The 19,352-nt window shown below is 46.5% G+C and overlaps 1 protein-coding gene across 4 annotated transcripts; it reads right to left on the bottom strand.

Annotated features, from left to right (window-relative positions):
• Positions 1-2,482: 2,482 nt before the first annotated feature.
• On the bottom strand, positions 2,483-18,403 carry IGSF1 (immunoglobulin superfamily member 1). Of its 4 annotated transcripts, none has more exons than XM_007992706.3 (20): positions 18,275-18,403; positions 15,642-15,778; positions 15,474-15,500; positions 14,805-15,086; positions 14,217-14,504; positions 12,006-12,290; positions 11,470-11,763; positions 10,692-10,970; positions 10,244-10,364; positions 8,292-8,362; positions 8,165-8,212; positions 7,483-7,773; positions 6,878-7,156; positions 5,918-6,205; positions 4,940-5,227; positions 4,458-4,745; positions 3,979-4,266; positions 3,579-3,857; positions 3,063-3,186; positions 2,483-2,911 (listed from the first exon to the last, which is right to left on the bottom strand). In XM_007992706.3, exons 2-20 carry the CDS (start codon positions 15,709-15,711, stop codon positions 2,776-2,778), a joined length of 4,026 nt encoding a protein of 1,341 aa, XP_007990897.2. In that variant the 5' UTR covers positions 15,712-15,778; positions 18,275-18,403; the 3' UTR covers positions 2,483-2,775. The 4 variants fall into 4 exon arrangements, with proteins under 4 accessions (XP_007990897.2, XP_007990899.2, XP_007990902.2 ...); XM_007992708.3 differs by having other exon boundaries at positions 3,672-3,857; XM_007992711.3 differs by having other exon boundaries at positions 3,979-4,017.
• Positions 18,404-19,352: the final 949 nt, after the last annotated feature.

Raw genomic sequence — 19,352 nt, 5'->3', positions numbered from 1 at the left:
TTATGTACAAGAAGTAGATTTCATTGGGGTTGCAACTTGAATCAGAACTAGAGCCAGTGAGTATGAAGGGAATACATACAGGTAGAGACGGGATCAATAGAAGGATTTGAGATTCTCAGATTGTCTGATGAAGTGGTGAGCTCTCTAGCTTTGGAAGTGTGCAAGAAGCAGCTGTATATCTCTCTGTTAGTCTTGCTATAAAAGAAAAGATTCTGAACTGGCTAGAGGATTGATTGGTTCATACCACCTTGACAATCTTTGTAGCTCTGAGATGCTACAGCCAAAAGTCAAAAGTATGTGAGCCCAAGGATGAGGGGTAATATATGTTTGTTTGTTTACAATTTGAGAGAGGTCTTTGGCCTTTCTTCCTGGAATCCCAGAGACGAATTTTCCTTGCAAAAGTTCATTCCATCCTAATTGCGATTCCATTTCCCAGAAATTACCTGATGCTGGGCTGATGATTAGTGGCCAGCCAGGGGTAAAGGGACTGATTCCCATGGCAACCAGGTTGAAAAAACATACCATGTGGAGAATTGTCAGCAACGAGCTACGTTTGCATTATAAATAGATATTTAATTCATTGAGATAGTTTGTGACGACTTCTGCATTATAAATAGGTACTTAATTCATATAGATAGCTCTGACAGCAAGTAGGAAAGTTAAACCCTAAGGCCACTCTTTGTCTTTAAGTATTTCAGAGTTAATTGACAACTATTTTTTTCCTTCTAAAACATGTAGAACTTGGCTATGCGAAAGAACAGTATATGTGAGTGTTTTTAGAAAGCCAACTAACAGTCCAGGGTCACAATATTTCTCCCTATTTGTTTCTCACTGAAAAATTTTTCACAATTTTCCCTGAGTGCAAGAGTTTCTCTCTTTGAATCCCTTTGACACAGGAGACCCCAGGTTCAATGTCTCGATTTCACAAGAGTCATTTCCTGTCGTGTTTGTCTCACCGTCGCGCTGCTTTTCTAACTCAGAGGCATCTCGAAATTTCAGTCCTTGGCCCTCTGCTCTTATCTTCCCTTTTCTCTTTCCCTTGGTGAAAGCTAAAGCAATCAAGTTATCACTTGCTACCTTACACAGCTGTACTAGCCTTGACAATGTACACTTTGGAACACCCAAATGTTGGAAAACAGAATCAGATCTGATCAAAGGACTTTTATCCTAAAACTGAGGACCAACTCTTTCCAGTATTCAAAATGTACTGCTTGATTGAGGGTTAGAGATGGAGAGTATGAGGGCAAAAAGTGGTGTTCAGCAGCAAGCAACAATTAAGTTTGGCTAAACTAAAATGTAAAAGTGCTTTTGAAATGCAATTTTTACAAATACTATAATAAATCAGTATAAGCGACTAACAGAATCTCATCAAATGGAAATCAGAGTGCGACTTTGTACTTCTACATTCCAAAGAGCTTAATACAAATTAGTCTATAATACTCAGAGTGCTTCATTCTGTAAGGATTAAAGGAAATGGGATGCTTTTTTTTTTTTTTCATTAACTTGCTGGATAAATATGCTTCCTAATGCAAGCATATAGAGGAGTTGCTTTCTAAACTTTATTATAACCAGGGTTAAATAACTCACCAGGTGCTGTACCCTTGTACATTGCTCTATTGAACAGTGTTAGCTTAGAATTAAACAGTGCTGGGAGGCAAGTTTAACTTCTTTAGGGTCAGATTTGAAGGGGTCATGACCCCCTCTCAGACCTGTGGGTCAATTTTTCTGAGGTCTTTAACAAGGTTTGAGGAACTAGGTAAGCCACTCACCCCAATCCAAATGGCCTAATGGCCTACTGTGTACTGAATTCCCACTCATGGGGCAAGTGGCCTTCTAATCCAGGGGGAAAGGTCAGGGGCTGAGAATGGGAGCTAGCCCCCACCCCTACCATTTCCCCATTTGGAATCCTGGGAGGCGGCACTAGCAGGTCCCTGTTCCAAATAATCCACTTCATCTGCTTACTGGCTTCTTGAGATCCCACCATTAGATGCACATTCCTTTGGGAAAATGGGACTCTCTTTAGAGAGAGGCAAAGTATCAGATTTGATTAATTGTTCATACTTAAGAGTGAATTCATTTACACCCTGTGATTGCTAGGTAAGGGCCACAAAGCACGCTTTTCCAGTTTCAAAGTTCTGCTGAGGGCCAATCCTGCTGTTTGAAAGTGGATGTACTATGGACCCAAACGTAACATGGTGAAATGCATGTAATGTCTGTGTTTTCCCTTCTCAGGCTCAACCGGGAGAGAGTGTTGCCATTCATTCATTCATCCAATGGAAGGGCAAAATAATACTCTGGTCAGTGAATACGTGTCAAACCAAACTGGGAAATAGCTATTTTGGAGCCCCCTCCCCACACCCATCCTTGAACAACTTTCTCTTTTCTTGTAGCCCTGCACTCTCTTATTCTGCCATCGAGGTCAGCTCCAATACATCATTTCTAAATTGTTAGTGGAAAACAGACCAATAGAAGACCACAGCTGTAGTTTTTGCAGTTAAATAGTGAATGCTCTTTTTATTCAGAAGAATGCATTTTTAATAGAATTTCATGCGCCAGTAAATCAGTACAGTGAGGAGTTACAGGGGTGGGGAACCTCTCTTCAGGAAACATCTCACCCTGGCAGAGCTGTCAACTCCCAGAATACCCTTTACCCAGCTCAGGTGATTAGAGACCAAGGAACAGCAGATGGGGCTGACTTGCAGGGTAACTAGTTGGATTTACAGGTCTCTGAAAGCAAGAGAGAGGAGAGGAAAGCTCTTGTAAAGGAGGAGATTATTATATTGGGACTGGCAGTTCCACAGAGATTCTCCGAGAGGTTGATGAAGGAGAATTGGCGGGGGTGCCTGGTTCTCCTTCTTGGTTACACTCTTCAAGGGCAATGGTCTGGTCTCTTCCGTCTGTCTCTGAGCCTCTATGTAAAGAAAAAGACATGAGTAAGGGAGGATCCAGAACCTGAAAACAGATTGCATGTTGGGGCTCAGATACTAGGGAAGCATTTGTATGATTGTTTTTCTAGCACCACCTGGTTCACAGAAGGGGGCCATAATGAGGCATTTATTTACCTGGTTCGCAGTCGAGGCCACTTCTTCCACTCTATGGCTAGCACTACCCCCAAGGCTACAACAACCACCACGATTAGGCTACTTCGGACAATGTTCCCTACTGTGCACTCCTGAGCCACAGGCCCTGTGGTGATGAAAGAGGAGAAACCAAGGCCATGGAGATTAGTGTGTGTATGTTCCCCTTAATCTGGTATTGCCCCACACTCTGGTCTTCTTTAGGGTTCATGTGGGAGCCATGTGTTCAGACTACAGTGCAGGTGGGCAGTGGCAGAGTTTATGCTGAGGCAGAAGCAGCCCTCCTTTCCTTGGGGCCAAGAGGCCTGGAAAGAAACCCACTCACTATCTTAAAAAACATTTAAGGTCCCACCTCCTCACCATCCTTAGGAGAAAGATGACACACTATAGGTCCCTGGTTCCAAAGCCCCTCCATTCTCCTGATTTGAGATGTCTCCATGGGGACTGTCCCTGGGATCCCAGGTGTGTCACACCAGGATCATGGAGAGATTATTCTCTTACCTGCTGCCCCCACCAGCTCCAGGGAATCACTAGGTTCTGACCAGATATCAGGGTAGGCCTGGAGGCGGTAGCTGCAGCTGTAGTTTCCAATACCTTTTCCTTCTACATTGTTGATAACAAAGTCTCCATCCTCTGAAAACTGTTGAGGTGCTTCTTCTCCATCATGTTCTAGGACAAATTCAACACCTGGCAGGGGTCCTCGGCACTGAAGGATGATGTCCTTCCCCAGCTTGAACATGGTGCCGGGCCAGGCTGACAGAGAGGGTTTAGGGGGCTTGTCTGCAACCAACAAGGACACAGAGTTAGAATAAGTGATCCTGAACTTAGCCCTTTACCCGCTTATTGCTGACTGCTAAAAACTACAAAATCATGACTCGTACTGAAGTCTCCAGGACCTTACCAGTCACCCAGATCTCCAGGGAGTCACTGTGATTTGAAGCTGCAAAGGGAGCAGAGTCCAAATAATAAACACAGCTATAGATCCCAGAATCTTCACCTCTCACTGCTGGCATCCAGAAGTCAGCCCTGTACCCACTTGGCCTCTGTTGCTCTAAGGGCTCCTGAGTCCCCTCCTTCAACAGGACAAATGTTGAGTCTGGCAGTTCCCCTTGACACTGAAGAGTCATATTTTCGCCAGGGGACACCATGGGACCAGGCTGGGCTAATAGGCTGGGTTTGGGGAGTAAGCCTGGAAGAAATGAACTCCTGGTCAAAGAGAAGAGGTCACTTTCCAGTGCATCACCCCTGGGGTCTCTGCTCAATAAAGAGGAAAGACAATTGGTTGCCTCTCCTCGAGCTCTCCGAAAACTATCTCCCATGAACCAGTCTATTCCCTCCTTTCTCCACTTCCATGCCCACTTGAGAGCCTCTTCCCCTTACCTGTGACTATGAGTTCCAGGGTGTTGCTAGGTTGTATCTTGATAGAACTGGTCCAGTCAGGGTGGTAGCAGCAGCTGTAACGCCCCATGCTAGCACCAGATATATTGGTGATGGGGAATGCCCCGTCATTACTGGTGGATCCCCAGAGCTGCATTGAAGTGGCTGCTTCTTCTTTGTGCAGAATGTATCCTACACCATGGACTGGCCCTCGGCACCACAGAGTAACATTCTGCCCCATGGGAACCACAGAACTGGGCTCAGCAAACAACCATGGCTTAGGGAATGTGTCTAGAAAGAGACCAGGTTGTAAAGTGGTGACTATAGAAACTTATCAGTTCCTGCTTAAATTAACCCTCTATCTTTCTCCTCTTGGACACAATAGTTCCCCTCCGTGGCCTAGCCTAGACTTCTAGGAGGAATTACCCTCCCTAACCCCTACTCCAATGATCTCCATCCCAGTCCCATGTCCGCTCTGTCCTTACCAGTCACCCAGATCATAAGGGGTATACTGAGATATGACCCCCTGTTTGACATGGTTGTCTCATAGTAGATACAGCTATAGTTCCCAGAGTCCTCTGCTCCAACAGTGTGGAGAAGGAAGTCAGCTGAGTTCCCTGAGACACTCTGAAACTGTAAGGGAACCTGGGCTCCCTCTTGCAAGAGGGCAAACCTCATGCCCTGGAAAGTCCCTTGGCAGCGCAGGGTCACACTCTTCCCAGGAAACACCACGGGACCTGGCTGTGCCAGGAGAGTGGGTTTGGGGTAGAATTCTGAAATTAAAGAGACAACAGCGTGAGATAAACCCAGCCCTCACATCCTGCAAATAGCCTTTTAAAGTGTTATTGTAAGACACAATATATGTTTGTTGTCAAAAATTAGAAAATATAGAAAAAAAAACTAATGAAGGAAACACAATTCTACCACTCAAAGATAAGTGTTTTTAATATTTCTTTGCCATTTATTCTTTATATACATTTCCATGTCCATGTAGCTATAACTGTTTACATAATTGGGACTCCACTTATGCACAGTTGTGTAGTTGTATAGTATGCAGCTGACATTTCAAGGTCTTTTCCCTTTCTCTGAGAGCTGTCCAGCCCACCGATCTCTGACAGCCCAGCTAGAGAAAAAGTGGACATTGAGCCTAAAGCTCAAGGCCAAGCCATAAAAATGTGCAGAAATAGGGCAACTTGAACTGAGCTCTTGGAATTGGACTCCCCCATCTGCCTCATTTATTCCCCCAGAAATGAATTGCTTGCCTCCCCACTGCCTTTGTTTCTTGTTCCTGTAATAATAACATGAACAGCTGTGCATCATGGACTGGTCACTATGGACCAGCCACTGTCCTAAGCACTTTCTCAGTGTTTTTTAGAAGAAACATTTCTTCCTCTCCCACTGACAGCCTTCCACCCACCATCTCAGGGCTGGCACCACCTCTACCTGGAGTCCCCCCTCCTAACCTGTCACCACGAGCTCCACAGGGTCGCTGGGCTCAGACCAGATAGAAAAGTCATAATATCGGCAGCTGTAATTCCCTCCATCACCAATGCCCACCGAAATGATTAGAAAGTGAGCTGCACTGGCCCCTGGACTTGCCCAGGACCTGTCACTGGATGCTATTTCACTTCCATCTTTGTAAAGAATAAAGCTCATATGCTGGTGGGGGGTGGAGCAATTGAAAGTCACTCGGGCACCAGGAGTGACCACAGGGCTGGCCCATGTCTTGAAGAAGGGCTTAGGGTACATTTCTAGAAGGCAAGAAAACAAAACAAAAATCAACAACAACAACAACAAAAACAAAATAAAACAAAAATAACAAAATACAACACAAAACCAAATTAAGAACAAGAAAGAGAGAAAGCAAATATAGCAAATATTGGTTCTAGGAGGCTTCTCTGCTTTCTGGAGTATTTCATTCAGAAGTAAGTGCATTTAAAAAGTAAGGTAAATCCACTCTGCAGATAGACTTCTCACACAGGGACCCTTCAACCCCACCCCTCACTACCTCCACATGAATCCTCAGTGTGAGGCAATGGAGGCTAGTAAAAAGGTAGAATTTTTCTTGGGGCTCTGCTGATTCTCTGAGTCTCACTTTGCCCATTTGGACCAGGGGAAAATGGTACCTGCTTCACTCACCTTGAAGAGTTGCTCTATGGTGAAGTGAGATAATTGATGTGAAAATAATTAGAAAAATTAAATCACACTCCATGAACCAAAGCTATTAATAACGATTATGGCTATTAATATCGTGCAGCCAGAGGCCCTGGCACTCCCAGCGCCACGCCTGCCTGGCTCTAAGATTGGACACAGGCTCCCAGGACCAGCAGCAAAGTTTGCTGCAGGGAGAGGAGTGTCTGACCCAGGGCTTTGCCTTTCCCTCCACCCCTCCCCTCTTCCTCACACATCCTTTTCAGCTCTACCTTTTATGACAAGCTCCAGGGGCTCACTGGGCTCAGACCACTTGAAAGGGTGTTGTTCAGTGTGAGTGCGGCAGCTGTAATTGCCTTCGTCTTTATCCTCCATTCTTTGGATTGTAAAGAAGGCTTCCCTTCCAACTGCACCAAGTTGCTGGACAGGTTCCTGCTGTCCCTCCTTATACAGAGCAAACCCCATGCCTGCCAGCCATCCTTTGCACCGGAGTTGTAGTTCCTGGCCCCGGATTGGGAGGGAAGCAGAAATGACAGGTTTGGGGAGGATGTCTGGAAAACAGAATGGGGTGGAAAAGGAGTTAGAAGTTTGCAGTTGCCCAGATGGGATACTCGGGGTCACTTTGTCAGCAAATAAAGACATTCATTCTGGGCTGGCCCTAGGCTCTTCCAGTCAGTCTCCTCACACTCTCTTTCCCATCCCGCCCCTCCCCCTGCCCCGTAACTCCCTACCATTTCGGCACCCCTCCTCTCCTACATGCAGCACAAGCCCCTTGGGCTCCAGGGTCCCTGGGAGTTCGTTCCCTCACTCCCAGGAGCAGTGTTGGAGTCCCAGGGGCACTGGGAATAACTCCGGGAGACCCTCTACCTTTTCTTACCTGTCCCCAGCAGCTCAAGTGCCTCACTGGGCTCCGATACAGCCATCTCCTCCCATGAATGGCAGTGGTAGCTCCCGGTGTGGCTCTGGGTCAGGGCGCCAAGGGGAAAGGCAGCCCGGACCTGCTCTGAGGCCGGGCGAGTTGCAATCCACCCAGTCCCGTCCTTCAGCAGCACAAACTCCTTAGTTGAGCCAGAAGGGCTTCTGCACCAGAGGGTTAAGTTCTTCCACGGGGCCAGAGGAAAGTTGGTCTCTGCCCACAGCTCAGGCTTAGGGGTTGGCATGACTATTTCTAGAAACAGCAGAATTAATGAAGCCATCCTCCCGCCTCCCTTCCCCTCCCTCCTCCTTGCCCTTGAACCCCCTACCCGGATCACACTGCCCACCTCCCCTTGCAACCCAAATCCAAATCCTTTCCTTCTTTCTTTCCTTCCTCAGGTCCTGGGGAAAGGGGAAGCTGGTGTCTTAGAGCTGAGCCTCAAAAAAGTGCAGAAACTTGGAGGAAATTTTGCAGGCAGAAAGGCAAAGTTGGAGGCTGAATTTTGCCAGCAGCTTTAGCAAGTGCCCCTTCCTGGCTGTCCTTCCCTCCCAACCAGTCACTCCCTGGCCAATGACACTGACGCTCTGTAGTTATTTCGGATCTCCAGGGAGGAATGTCCCAGTCTGGAGCAGGAAAAACTCACCAGTCTCTTCTATCAATACCCCATTGCACAGTCCTGCAAAAGAAATTGCTGCCAGGACTCAGCCCCCTCCCCCACTGGGACTTCACCCCGGCCTTCTGCCCGGGCCCCTTCCCCCACTTGTACTCACCACAGGAGAGAAGGGCCGTGACTATGAAGAGCATGGTGACCCCTTGAGCTGTTCCCAGCAACCAGGCTTCTCTAGTGAGACCAGAAAAGAGATGAGAGGAGTTGCTGGGATTAGGGGGAGGGTGGAGGAAAGGGGGCGGCAATTTATGTCATTGGCTTACTCGCTACCCAATGGGGACTGGATATGGCCAAGATAATGGGATATAATCTTTTCTAACATCAATGACTTTTCTTTTTGAGGGCCTTACCACCTACAAACCTCTTGCTCTTTCGTGACCCACATGTCCCCTCTGCCCCCTCCCCCTCCCCAGCCTATATCATATGTCAGCTCCCCATGGCCCCTGATTAGGCTGTTGCTGGAATTAAGATGTCAGATGTGAAAATGCTTTTATATTATCTGGAGCTCTCAGAATCCCCGGAGCTCAGTGTGATCAGCAGCTCTGGGTGGTGTGTGTGGGGGTGGAGGGAGAAACCATGAGTATTTCTCAGTCATCAAGTTTAAGTTTGGAAGCGGTTGTTATGGCAGTATTGGTCCTCAGACCCACCTGCCTCACCTGCCTTTGTTATGGAAGGGTTGCCTAGGCAGCTGTGGTGAATTACTAGAAGACTGTCAGTGCTGAGCTAAGCTTTTCAGAGACTAGAAACTCTCCCCTCAACCAGATTATAACTAGAAATGTGCAGCAGCTTTGGGTCATGGGTCTTGTAGAATTAGATGATATTAACCCAAAATCCATTGGAAAATTTTTACTTAGAAAACACTGACCATCCTTCCTGGTGAGGAAAACGTGATTTTCAAGCTGCTTTCTCTGAAATCTGGTATCTCATCTTATTCTTTGATGCTGTGTTGCTGGGCTGGGGTGGGGCACATAAAACTACATTTTTTTTTCTAACCACTGGCTTGGAGATTACTCTAATGAATATGGGATCCAGGTCAGGTTCCAGAAAGAAGTAGAACTTCACCCCTGCTAAAACTTTTTGAAAACTCAAAGGGTGGTGGTTTTTGCAAAAGGCTTAGGTGGCTCGCTTCTGGTTGCCCAAGTATTTTGGCCCTCAGATGCCAGCGGAAAGCACAGACACATATAATCATAATCATAATCATAATCCATTGTTCACTGAATACTCCCAGACACACTGACCACATTTGCAGGGCGGGGGGTGCAACCAGAAGCAGGGAGTAGGGGGAAGTAGACAAGGTATTCAGGAGCTAACATCCCTACTAGGTCAGAAGTGGTCATTACTCTCCTTGTTCCCGGTAGAGTAGCCTGAGCACAAGCCATGGGGATGAGAGAGGCAGATGGCCCAGAGCACACCATAGAATCAAAGGAAATGGCAGGAGAATCTGTTTGGCCTGCGAGTTTGTGAGTCAGAGGAAATAGTCTGATTCTGTTGCGCTGTCCAATGTCACATCAGATGGCCATCCAGATCAAGTCTATATTCCCAGAATGCTCTGCACAGGTGGTTGGAGGCCACAGTGTCAGAGACTGGTTACTAAGGCAACTAGGATGCATCACAAGGTTTAATAGCTCCTGAGAGCTAGGGATAAGGGTGAAAAGTTGGGATAGGAGTTGAGTAACAGCCTGGAAGACAGGACAGCATGGCTTCTTACAAGAGGAAAAATCCAGAACAAGTTAATAAGGGAGACATCAATCATCTCTGAGGGCAGGATGGTCTGTGGGGGAGATTTGGGCACCCTCTCGGGGGATGTCAATGAATGAAGTTCTGATTACTCCTCCTGCCTCTGAGAACTATGCATTTCTCCACCCTCTGGCTTGAGTGCTGACCCTTCTGTGAGGCGAAAGAGACAGCTGGGGTGAGAAAGTCTTGTTCCCAAAGCCCAGAAGATGGGGGTTCTATAGGGTGTGCCTCTGTGGCTTGTCTCAACTAGGGTATGACTCATTCTTCAGACTCTGTTAGGTTGGTGGGGGGAACAGGGTGCTGGGACAAGACAGTTACCTGATTCTGAGTCTCCGACACTTCCACCTTATCCACAGCACTACCAACAGCAAGGCAACAAGCTGCACGATTAGAGACAACCTGACAGCTTCATTCAGAACGTAATTCCAGGTGAGATAGCCTGTGGCCAGAGAAGACCAGAATCAGAGGCCTTGATGGGGACAGGGGCAGGTGAATACATTCATGGGGTGAGGACAATCTGGTTACTGAGAGTGCTTATATTGGGAAGGTGAGGCAGAAGTGGCTTTCTTTTTCATGGAGAATGGGAGCCTTGAAATTATCCTGCTAACTGCCTTTGAGGAATTGTGAGACCACCCCAGGGGAAGGGTGCTGAAACCCAAAGGCTCTGATTTTCAAGCCGCTGACTCCCTTTCCCATATCTTTCTGGGCACTGATCTGGGATCCCTGGGGTATGGAGGGGCATTCCTCTGAAGAGTTATCCTCTCACCTGCTGGCCCCATCAGCTTCAGGGGCTCACTGCGATGTGACCAGATGTTAGGATGTGTCTCTACGCGATAGCTGCAACTGTAAGTCCCTGTGCCTTTCCCATCAACATTACTGATGATGAAGTCTCCGTCTACTGAGAATTTTTGGAATGTTTCTCTTTCTTCCCATTCCAGAGAAAATTCCAGTACTGGATGAGATACTCGGCACCGAAGGGTGATGGCCTTTCCTAGCTTGAACACAGTGCTTGGCCAAGCTGACAGGGAGGGTTTGGGGGGCTTATCTGAAACCAATCCAGAGACCAGAGTGAGAAGTGACCTCAAACCCAGTACCTCTCCCCCAGAAAATGTTTCTGAGCTCCCCATTTGATCTTCTCTTCCTTTCCACTTCCACTTGGTCAGTGGCTTCAAGATTTGACTGTGCATTAGAATTATTTTGCCCACTCCTTGGTGATCTAAAGATTCCTGGTTCCCTACCAGTCAGGAAGACCTCATACCTGTAAGCTTCCCCTGGCCTAAAGAAAAATAATTTTCCCAGGGGTTACAATGGGGCTGTGCCATACTGAGAGGTGGAGCTTGAGGAACAATCCTGGGAGACAAAGTCCCTAAAGTTTTGGAAGAAAGTTCTACACCACCTTCCGTGTGCGTGCGTGTGTGCGTGTGTGTTTGTATGCGTTTTGCTCATAGCTCTCAGAGGATACAAGGCTACTAGCTCCTTCTTACAACACCACAATGATGATAAAAACAAACGGGTTGATAATAAAAACAGTTGTTTACACTTGCCTACAACCATAAGCTCCACAGTGTTGTGTGATGGCATCCTAATGGAGGTCTTCCAGGTGAGAAGATACTGGCAGCTATAGATGCCAGTATCACTGTAGGTTACATTGTTGAGGAAGAATGATGTGTTGTCATCGATGCTGGTGGCATCCAAAAACTGAACTGGTTTGTCTTCTCCTTTCTTATAGAGTGCAAGACCCACTCCATCCACTGGTCCTCGACACCGTAGGCTCACATTCTGACCCATTTGGACCACAGGACTGGGCCGAGCAAGTAGCCAGGTCTTGGGGAAAGTGTCTAGGACAAGACCCAGAATAAAAAGCACTAATGATTTCACTTCGTGCTCCCACTCCTTAGGATTCTTTTCCTTCACTTCCTCCAAACCACCCTTGAAAAAACCTGCTTACACCCAGTTTTACAAATTCTGTTCCCTTCTCTACTGTTAGCCCTGGCCACATGATTAGGTTCTCCAGGGAGCACAGAGGGAGATTTGTATTCTTAGCCCTTAACCTAAGTTTCATGGCATACCCGTCTCTTACCAGTTACCCAGATTTTCAGGACATCACTAAGGAGTGAACCTCTATATGAAACGTCATAGTAAAAGCAGAGGTAATGTCCAGTATCTTGGATCTTCAAAGACCGGAAGAAGAAATATGCCTCGTTTTTTATTGTCTTCTTGTGGTAAAAGGACTTCTCCAAGTCTTCAACCCTCATTAGGGCAAAGGTCATTCCATAGATTGGCCCTTGACACCTGAGATTCAGGCTTTCTCCAGGTGCCATGATGGGCCCAGGATGGGCTGTCAAAGTTGGTTTGGGGTAGAGTCCTACAAAGGGAAGAGACCCTAAAGTTAGAGGCAAGATGATTCTTTCCTGTTGTCTTCTGTTTTCTCTTTCTTAATTTCTTTGAACAAGAAGTGGTAGCTGAAATTTACCTTCTCTTCCCTATCCCTTCCTTGGATCTCTGCCTTTATAACATAATCATGGAGATTCACTTATAAGATTCACTTATACCCCTGTTCTCTCTCAAGAATCTGTCAGCTTCACTGAGCTCTAACCATGTGTAGGGGTGTATCTCAGTGGAAGATCTACATCCACAATTCCCTGTATCTTTAGGTCTCTGAAATGCCAAATGTAGTTCTTTCAACCACCAGAAAAACCAAACCTCTGAAAATAACAATGATTTCATCTTTGCAGAGCATGAATACCACTGAAGTATTAAGGAGAGCTTTCGAATACATTAAGCTCATTTAAGATCCTACTTCCACAACAAGACTGAAAGAAGCCAATAAAGAGGGCTTGGCCAGTAAGTCTGCAACCCAAAGAAATCTCTGTTACAGAGCTACACATTCATGTCCATGGATTGTTTCGCCAAGGAGATTGTACACGAAAGTGAGGGCAAACCTCACCTCCTACCACTCCTTCCTACCCCCACCCAATGCCAGGCACACTTATCTATTCATTATGGAAGGATCAGCTCTGTCATATGCTCACTGAGCATTTAGTATACATCAAGCATCATGTAGGTCTAGGTGTATATGAGAAAAGAAGACAAAGTCTCTGCTAGCAAAAAGCCCATGAACTGGTTGGTGGGGGATATTGTTGAACAGGTAACTATGGAAGTGTGTGTTAGTGGAATCTATGCTGAAAGGGCATGAGTACAACAAACATTCATACACTGTGTTCAAACAAGCAGTTTTTTTGTTCTTTGATCCTCAATAAAAAGCTATACTAACAAAATTAATATCTACCATTTATTGAGAACTTATATGCCAGGCACTGTACATATATATTTAGGCAAATCCTCACAACAACCCTGTGAGGTAGGCATTATTATTAAACCAATTTTGCAGATCAGGAAACTGAGGCATAGAGATAAGCATTACACAGTAGATCAGATAGATACTGTTATCCCATTTTTAGAGTAGAGGAAGCCAAAGCACAGAAAAGTGAAGTGACTTGCTCAAGATCATGCAGGGAGGCAGTGTCAGAGATGGAACTAGAAACCAGTATTAGCACTTCTAAGTCTCGGGTACTTTCTGTAGCACCACAGCTTTCCCCAAGCCTATTTAGCTGAATGGAGAGACTAAAGCAAATGTGGCCAATTCCATCTAGAAACCTCCAGGCCATGGGGTGGGGGAGTTGGGACTGGGACATGTCTGGCATTTTACATTTTGGGGGAACTTCTTCTATACTTAGAGATTGGTGCTGCCTTACTAGCTCTACTGATAGGGAACCAAGGCAGTTTATAAAGCTATTTCTAAAATATAAGCTATCACATTCTTTGTCATTTGTTTTCTTTGTTTTTACTCACCAACACTAGCAATCCATTCTGTTTTCCACACATAAAAATAACAATTACAAATAAAATACATTTGCAAATTTAAGACTCCATTTATAAGATTGCAGTGGCAGTGCCTGGCACATATTAGGTGCTCAATAAATACTGGTTGAATTGATGAATGAATGCTTGATATTCAACAAGTAGAGAACAACAAAGCTGTGATGAGCTGAAGCTGCTGGCCAGTTGGCTGGGCTCCTTTACTAGTCAAATGATTGGCTCCCACACATCTGCCTTGCAGCACATGCGATTCTAATTTATATCTCAGTAAAACTTCAAACGACTCTAGCTCATTGGGCCTTGCAGGGCCTTAGAAACTGGCTGAGGAAAGTAAAATCAGAAACCCTAGCTCAACCAGCCATGATCCCTGGGACAACGATTGCCAGATGCCAGCAGCCATAGCCACACCCACCTGCTACAACCAGCTTCAGGGGGTTGCTGGGCTCTGACCACAGGGTGGGGAGCATCTGAATATGAGTGCGGCAGATGTAAACCCCTTCATCCTCAGGTGTCAGGTTGTCAATGGAGAATATAGCCATTGTCCCAGTTGGGACTTGGTAATCCACAGGCTCTGCATATCCCTCTTTAAACAGCATGAATACCAAATCCTGCAGCCAGCCATGGCAGAGGATGTTAACATTACATCCAGGAAGAGGGGGGGTCTCAGCCTGAATCCAGAAGATGGGCTTGGGCAGCTGGCCTGGAAGGATAGAATGAACTGTAATTAGGTAAAGCAAGAATAGTACTGTCTAGGGAGCAGCAGAGGAGAGCTCTACTTTAATTGAGGTTTCCCTGTATGATCCTTGTTTGTCACCCCTCCTTCTCCCATCTCTGCTCCAGAGTCTGCATGCCCCCTCTGCATTGCCCAATACAAAGTAGGCCCTTATTTACTATCTGTGGGATGCGTGCTTGCATGCATTTGAGAAACAAACCCTCCCCTGGAAGGCAAGTTTGAATCTCAGGAGCTGGAGTCGATTCTTGAGTATCGCTGTCTTCTTACCTGGTGCCTCCAACTCTAGAACTTTACTGGGCTTTGACCAGCCTGGCTCCTTCCAGTAGCAGCACCGGTAAAGACCTGCATTGGACTCAGTAAGGGCACCTATAAGGAATGAAACTTGGAAGGTCTTGTGGGAAGGGCGGATCCAGGTCATCTGTGTCTTATCCTTCAGCAACAGGAACTTGCTTGATATCCGAGAGGGGCTTCGGCACCAAAGCGTGATGTTCTCCCAAGGGGCCTGGGGGTAGTTAGACTCTATCCACAGCTCCGGTTGAGGGTCCATCACTGTTATTCCCACAGATCAAAAAGATGTGAGCAGTCCAGCCCTCTCCCTCCCATAACATGTCCCACAATGTCCCTTAAAATTAGCCCGGACCCAGATCTCTCATTTTGTCTTCCCTTGGGGACAGGAATGTGCTCCTGTGGGGCATCGTATAAGAACCCCAAGATATTTGGTCAAGGGGTCCAAATGAGTTGGAGAATAAAGTCTGATGGTTTCTTTTCCATCTGAGATAAAGCTTTTCACCATGCCATAGGAAACCAAGTCCTCTGATTCCCAATCAGCCCAATCTATCTCTGGAATGTCAAGGCATTATGTCCAGGGTCATGGAGACATGCCAGCATCTTGGATCCTTTAGGAAAGAGGTGACTGAGAGGGCAGGACTCACTTACCTATCGATGTCATACCCAGACTCATCCCTGAAAAGAGAGATTATGGTAAAGGAGAGCTCCCTTGTTGTCTCCACCCTGTGCTCAAACCTCAATACTTTCCTCTCCCACCCCTAACAAGTGGGTACCTATGACAGGGTCACTTGCCCCTCACCCCTTCCTTGTACTCACGAATGCAAAAGAGCAAAACAGTGAATGTCTTCAGCATGGTGGCTCCCTCCCCTGGTCTGTCCAGGGTCATGGGGCCTCTGGTGCTGGCTGTGTGCTCTGAGTCTTGAAGAATTTTTCTCCTCAGCAGGTGGTGGTATCTAAAAGCAGAATTGTTTTTACTCAGAGGACTTGTCCTGCTCCTTAAAGTTTAGTTTAGATGGCTAAATTGCACTTGACAACCTTACATTGTACTTCCTCACAGGCATGCAGGGTATTACAAGGTCACCTGCTGCTTCCTCTCCTTGCTCCTTTCCCTCACTTCCCTATCCTCCTGCTCAAGGTCTTTGTTGGTATCAAAGATGCCAGATTTGTTGAAATATGGATTTGTCTCTGGGATCTCAGAGGCCCAGAATAGCCTGCAGAAGCTCCACAGGATGGGGGAGATGGGAGGTGCAGAGTCACCTTTTCAGTCATATATATATATATATATATACACACACACACACACACACACACACACACGACTCTCTCATATATATATGAGAGAGCGTCATATATATAGAGAGAGTCATATGTGTGTGTGTGTTTATATATATATACAGAGAGAGAGAGAGAGAAAGAGAGAGAGAGAGAGAGAGAGAGAGAGAGACTTCCAACAACTTAAGAGAGGGGTCATTGTTATCGTTCCATTTTACTGATGAACAAACTGAGGCTTAGAGAAGATATATAATTTGCCCAAAGTCAAAAGATATTACATATTAGAGCCCACATTAAAATTCATGTTTAACTCCAAGGCCTATGGATCTAAAACAATGATTTAAACTCCCAGAGGCACCCTTCACTCCCTCTTCACCCTCCCTCACCCCTCTCACTTGATCCCTTGGATATCCTTCCCTTCCATAGAATGCTTTAGATCCAATATTACTCTCATTCTTGTCTCCTACCCCTAAAAGCTCAATACCCCAGTGTCAAGCATGTGTTAGAAAATCAAGCTGCTTGAGTTAATTTACATAAGGTCTAAATGATTCTTTCATTGCCCTTAACTTATAAACAGTTTTGTTGATTGCCTCTAAGGGAAATGGAATTGTTTGAATCTCAGGAAACACAGCAAAGATATTTGTGTTCAGGGAGGCTTTCCATTCTCCCCGACCAAAGTCATTATTTACCATAGGCCTTGCATATACACAAGGTAGACTCTTGAGCTTTCATGCCTCTCTCCACCTCCCCCCACAGTAACCTTTCACCAAGGGGAGGTATGTCCCAGCCACACAAACTCAAGCTAATTCTCTTCCACTAACTTTCTACTGGGAGTCTGAAGTCCTGGCTGACTCCAGCTGTTATTAAATCTTAGCTCAGAAGAGTGGGGAAGAGGCAGCTCTCAGAATAGAGAAAGGAACTGATTTTGCTTTTCCAGACTGACCTTGGACCTCAGCCTCTAACTTGCCCCAGTGCTAACACTGGGTAGGATGGAGGAGCAGGAAGAGGAGGATATTTCGTGTTCAAAGTATCTGGACTGTAGGGAACAAGTGGACAGTGAGAAATTCAAGGAAGCGTAGGTCCATTGTTCATTTTTCACTTTGTATCGAAGGATTTTCAGATTACCCACTCTGAATTTTCCTTATCTGTAAAGTGGGGGAGTAATATCGACCTAACATTATTGTTGTGTTGGGTTACAGATAATACATGTACAGTGCCAGGCACATAGTGAACATTACATTTTAAAAAGGTGCTCATTTTTTCTTCTTTTCAAAGGGGGCATCAAACTGGTGTAGAACCCTGAAGATGCCCTTTCCATCTCAGTTCCTACAGCCGCTTGCTCCCACTCCTCTCAGGGCCAGGCCAAAGCTTGGATGCCACCCTGTTGCTTTGTTACCCTGGGGCTTTGGGCCAGGAGTTTTTGGGGGAAGCCAGGTTCCACTGCCAAGGGAGAGGTTCAACCTGGGATTACACCCAGGAAATGCCATCTGAGGTTTCAGGCTTGCCACTTGGACCCCTAAACCAGGATCTTTGCCTACTGCGGGATTGAGGGGAGTCAGGAAAGCTGGGCTTTTTGGCATGGCTGACCCCTCCTCAATCACTAAGGAAATTGTACCATTTATATTCAGCCCAAATGATGAATCTTATACCGGGGGAATGTGAGAACAGCCCCAAGCCTCAGGTTAGTTGGCCACGCCCATTTTGGCCTTTCACCCCACCTCCACCCCCAACTTTGGCTGCCTAGCCATTTTACCCTTCCCTTCTACTCCACCCCAAGCACTTTCCCCACCCTTAGGCAGCGCCGCAGTGCTTTTGAGGGTGACATATCTGAAATGTCTAATGGCTCGCCCCCTGCATAGCTTTGAGGGCTCCAGGAATCAAAGGGGTTGGGCTCGGCGGGGTGCCGGGTACATGCTCCGCTAAGGGTTTGGAGGGAAGACTGAGAAGGAAAAGGGGAGATATCTACAGTGCCCAGAGATTCTCACCGAGGCGGGTGTGGGATCCGGGGAGGAAAGGAGAAAGGCAGGAATGAAGGGGGTGGGGGGACAGACTGGGGAGCAGTTTGATTTACGGCAATTAATTACAGCAAGGAGACTCTTTCGGGATTTTGTTTAGGATCTGGTGGCCAGTATTTAATCTTCAGCCACTGAACTATGCGCTCATTTGCAGGTACTTACGGTACTTGAAGGCCCGCTCCGATGTTGGAGATTCTCCAGTGAGCTCCTCCAGATGCAGCAAACTGCCCGGCATGAGAAGAGCTGTCTAAGGACAGCCTCTTCGGCTCTGAGCCCCGCCTTCCTCTCTCCCCCGCCTGCCTGCTGGCCCGCCCCAATCTCCTCCCCTCCCTGCGCCGGGCTCTGGGAGCCCACCTACACCAACTCTGCCTGGCACCTGCAGTCCTCTGACGACGGGGATTTCTACGCCCCTCCCAGCTCCCCGCCTCTCTCCGGACTCCCTGCAGAGGTTGCCGGAACCAAATTCAGGCCCCTGCCCCCTCGCCGGTCGCTCAGAGTTTCACTGGGTCACTGTATTCTAGGGGGGAGAAGGCCAGCTCTCAAGAAGATTTGTAGATCCTTTTCTCCAGCTCCCCAATACCTTTATCGGGATCTCAGATCTTCCCCTGCCCATTCAACGCCCCATTCATGCATAAACATCGCCACCACAGTTTAAGTGCCTACTATGTGCCCCTGGGCTCTGGGATCCTATATTTCTCATCTTCAGAGCAACTCTACAAAGTAAGTGTTACTCCCCTCAATTTCACAGATGAGGAAACTGAAACTCAGAGAGGGTTAAGTAACTTGGACAGCCTTCAAAGTCCATCTTGGGGTTTTAAAAGCCCAGGTTTTAGAGACATACAAATGTAGATTTTAGTCCACATTTTACATTCAATAGTTGTGTGACCTCAAGCGAGTAAACTCTCCGCGTCCCAGGTTCCCCATCTGTAAAGTAAAAAACAAACAAACAGCAGAACCTATTTCACAAGGCCTCAATGGGATGATGTAAGTAAAACTCACAGCACAATAGGCCTAGCATATAGTAGGTGCTCAATAAATGGTAGTGGTTGCTGCTGCTACCACTACTACTACTACTAGTATTAATCTGTAAGCCCTTCCCCAAATGTCTTAGAACAACATGATTTTGATAATATAGACCAACCTTTCACAAATGTTAATCATGAAAGACTTTTTATAATGATAACGTATGAATAAGACACCAATCAAAGCTCCTGATATATAACATATGATGAGATTAAAA

The sequence above is a fragment of the Chlorocebus sabaeus genome, chromosome X (assembly GCF_047675955.1).
Source record: "Chlorocebus sabaeus isolate Y175 chromosome X, mChlSab1.0.hap1, whole genome shotgun sequence".
In the NCBI taxonomy this organism is placed as follows: domain Eukaryota; kingdom Metazoa; phylum Chordata; class Mammalia; order Primates; family Cercopithecidae; genus Chlorocebus; species Chlorocebus sabaeus.
This window is presented reverse-complemented; position numbering and strand designations above follow the sequence as displayed.

What these genes read in the sequence shown, in the direction of transcription:
- IGSF1 (XM_007992706.3), bottom strand. Translation starts at nt 15,711, where the DNA reads ATGACCCTGGACAGACCAGGGGAGGGAGCCACCATGCTGAAGACATTC. An exon ending in CACGGCCCTTCTCTCCTGTG is followed by an intron (nt 8,213 to 8,291) that starts GTGAGTACAAGT and finishes GAGTCCTGGCAG; the next exon opens with CAATTTCTTTTGCAGGACTG. An exon ending in GGAGCTGGTGGGGGCAGCAG is followed by an intron (nt 3,187 to 3,578) that starts GTAAGAGAATAA and finishes TCATCACCACAG; the next exon opens with GGCCTGTGGCTCAGGAGTGC.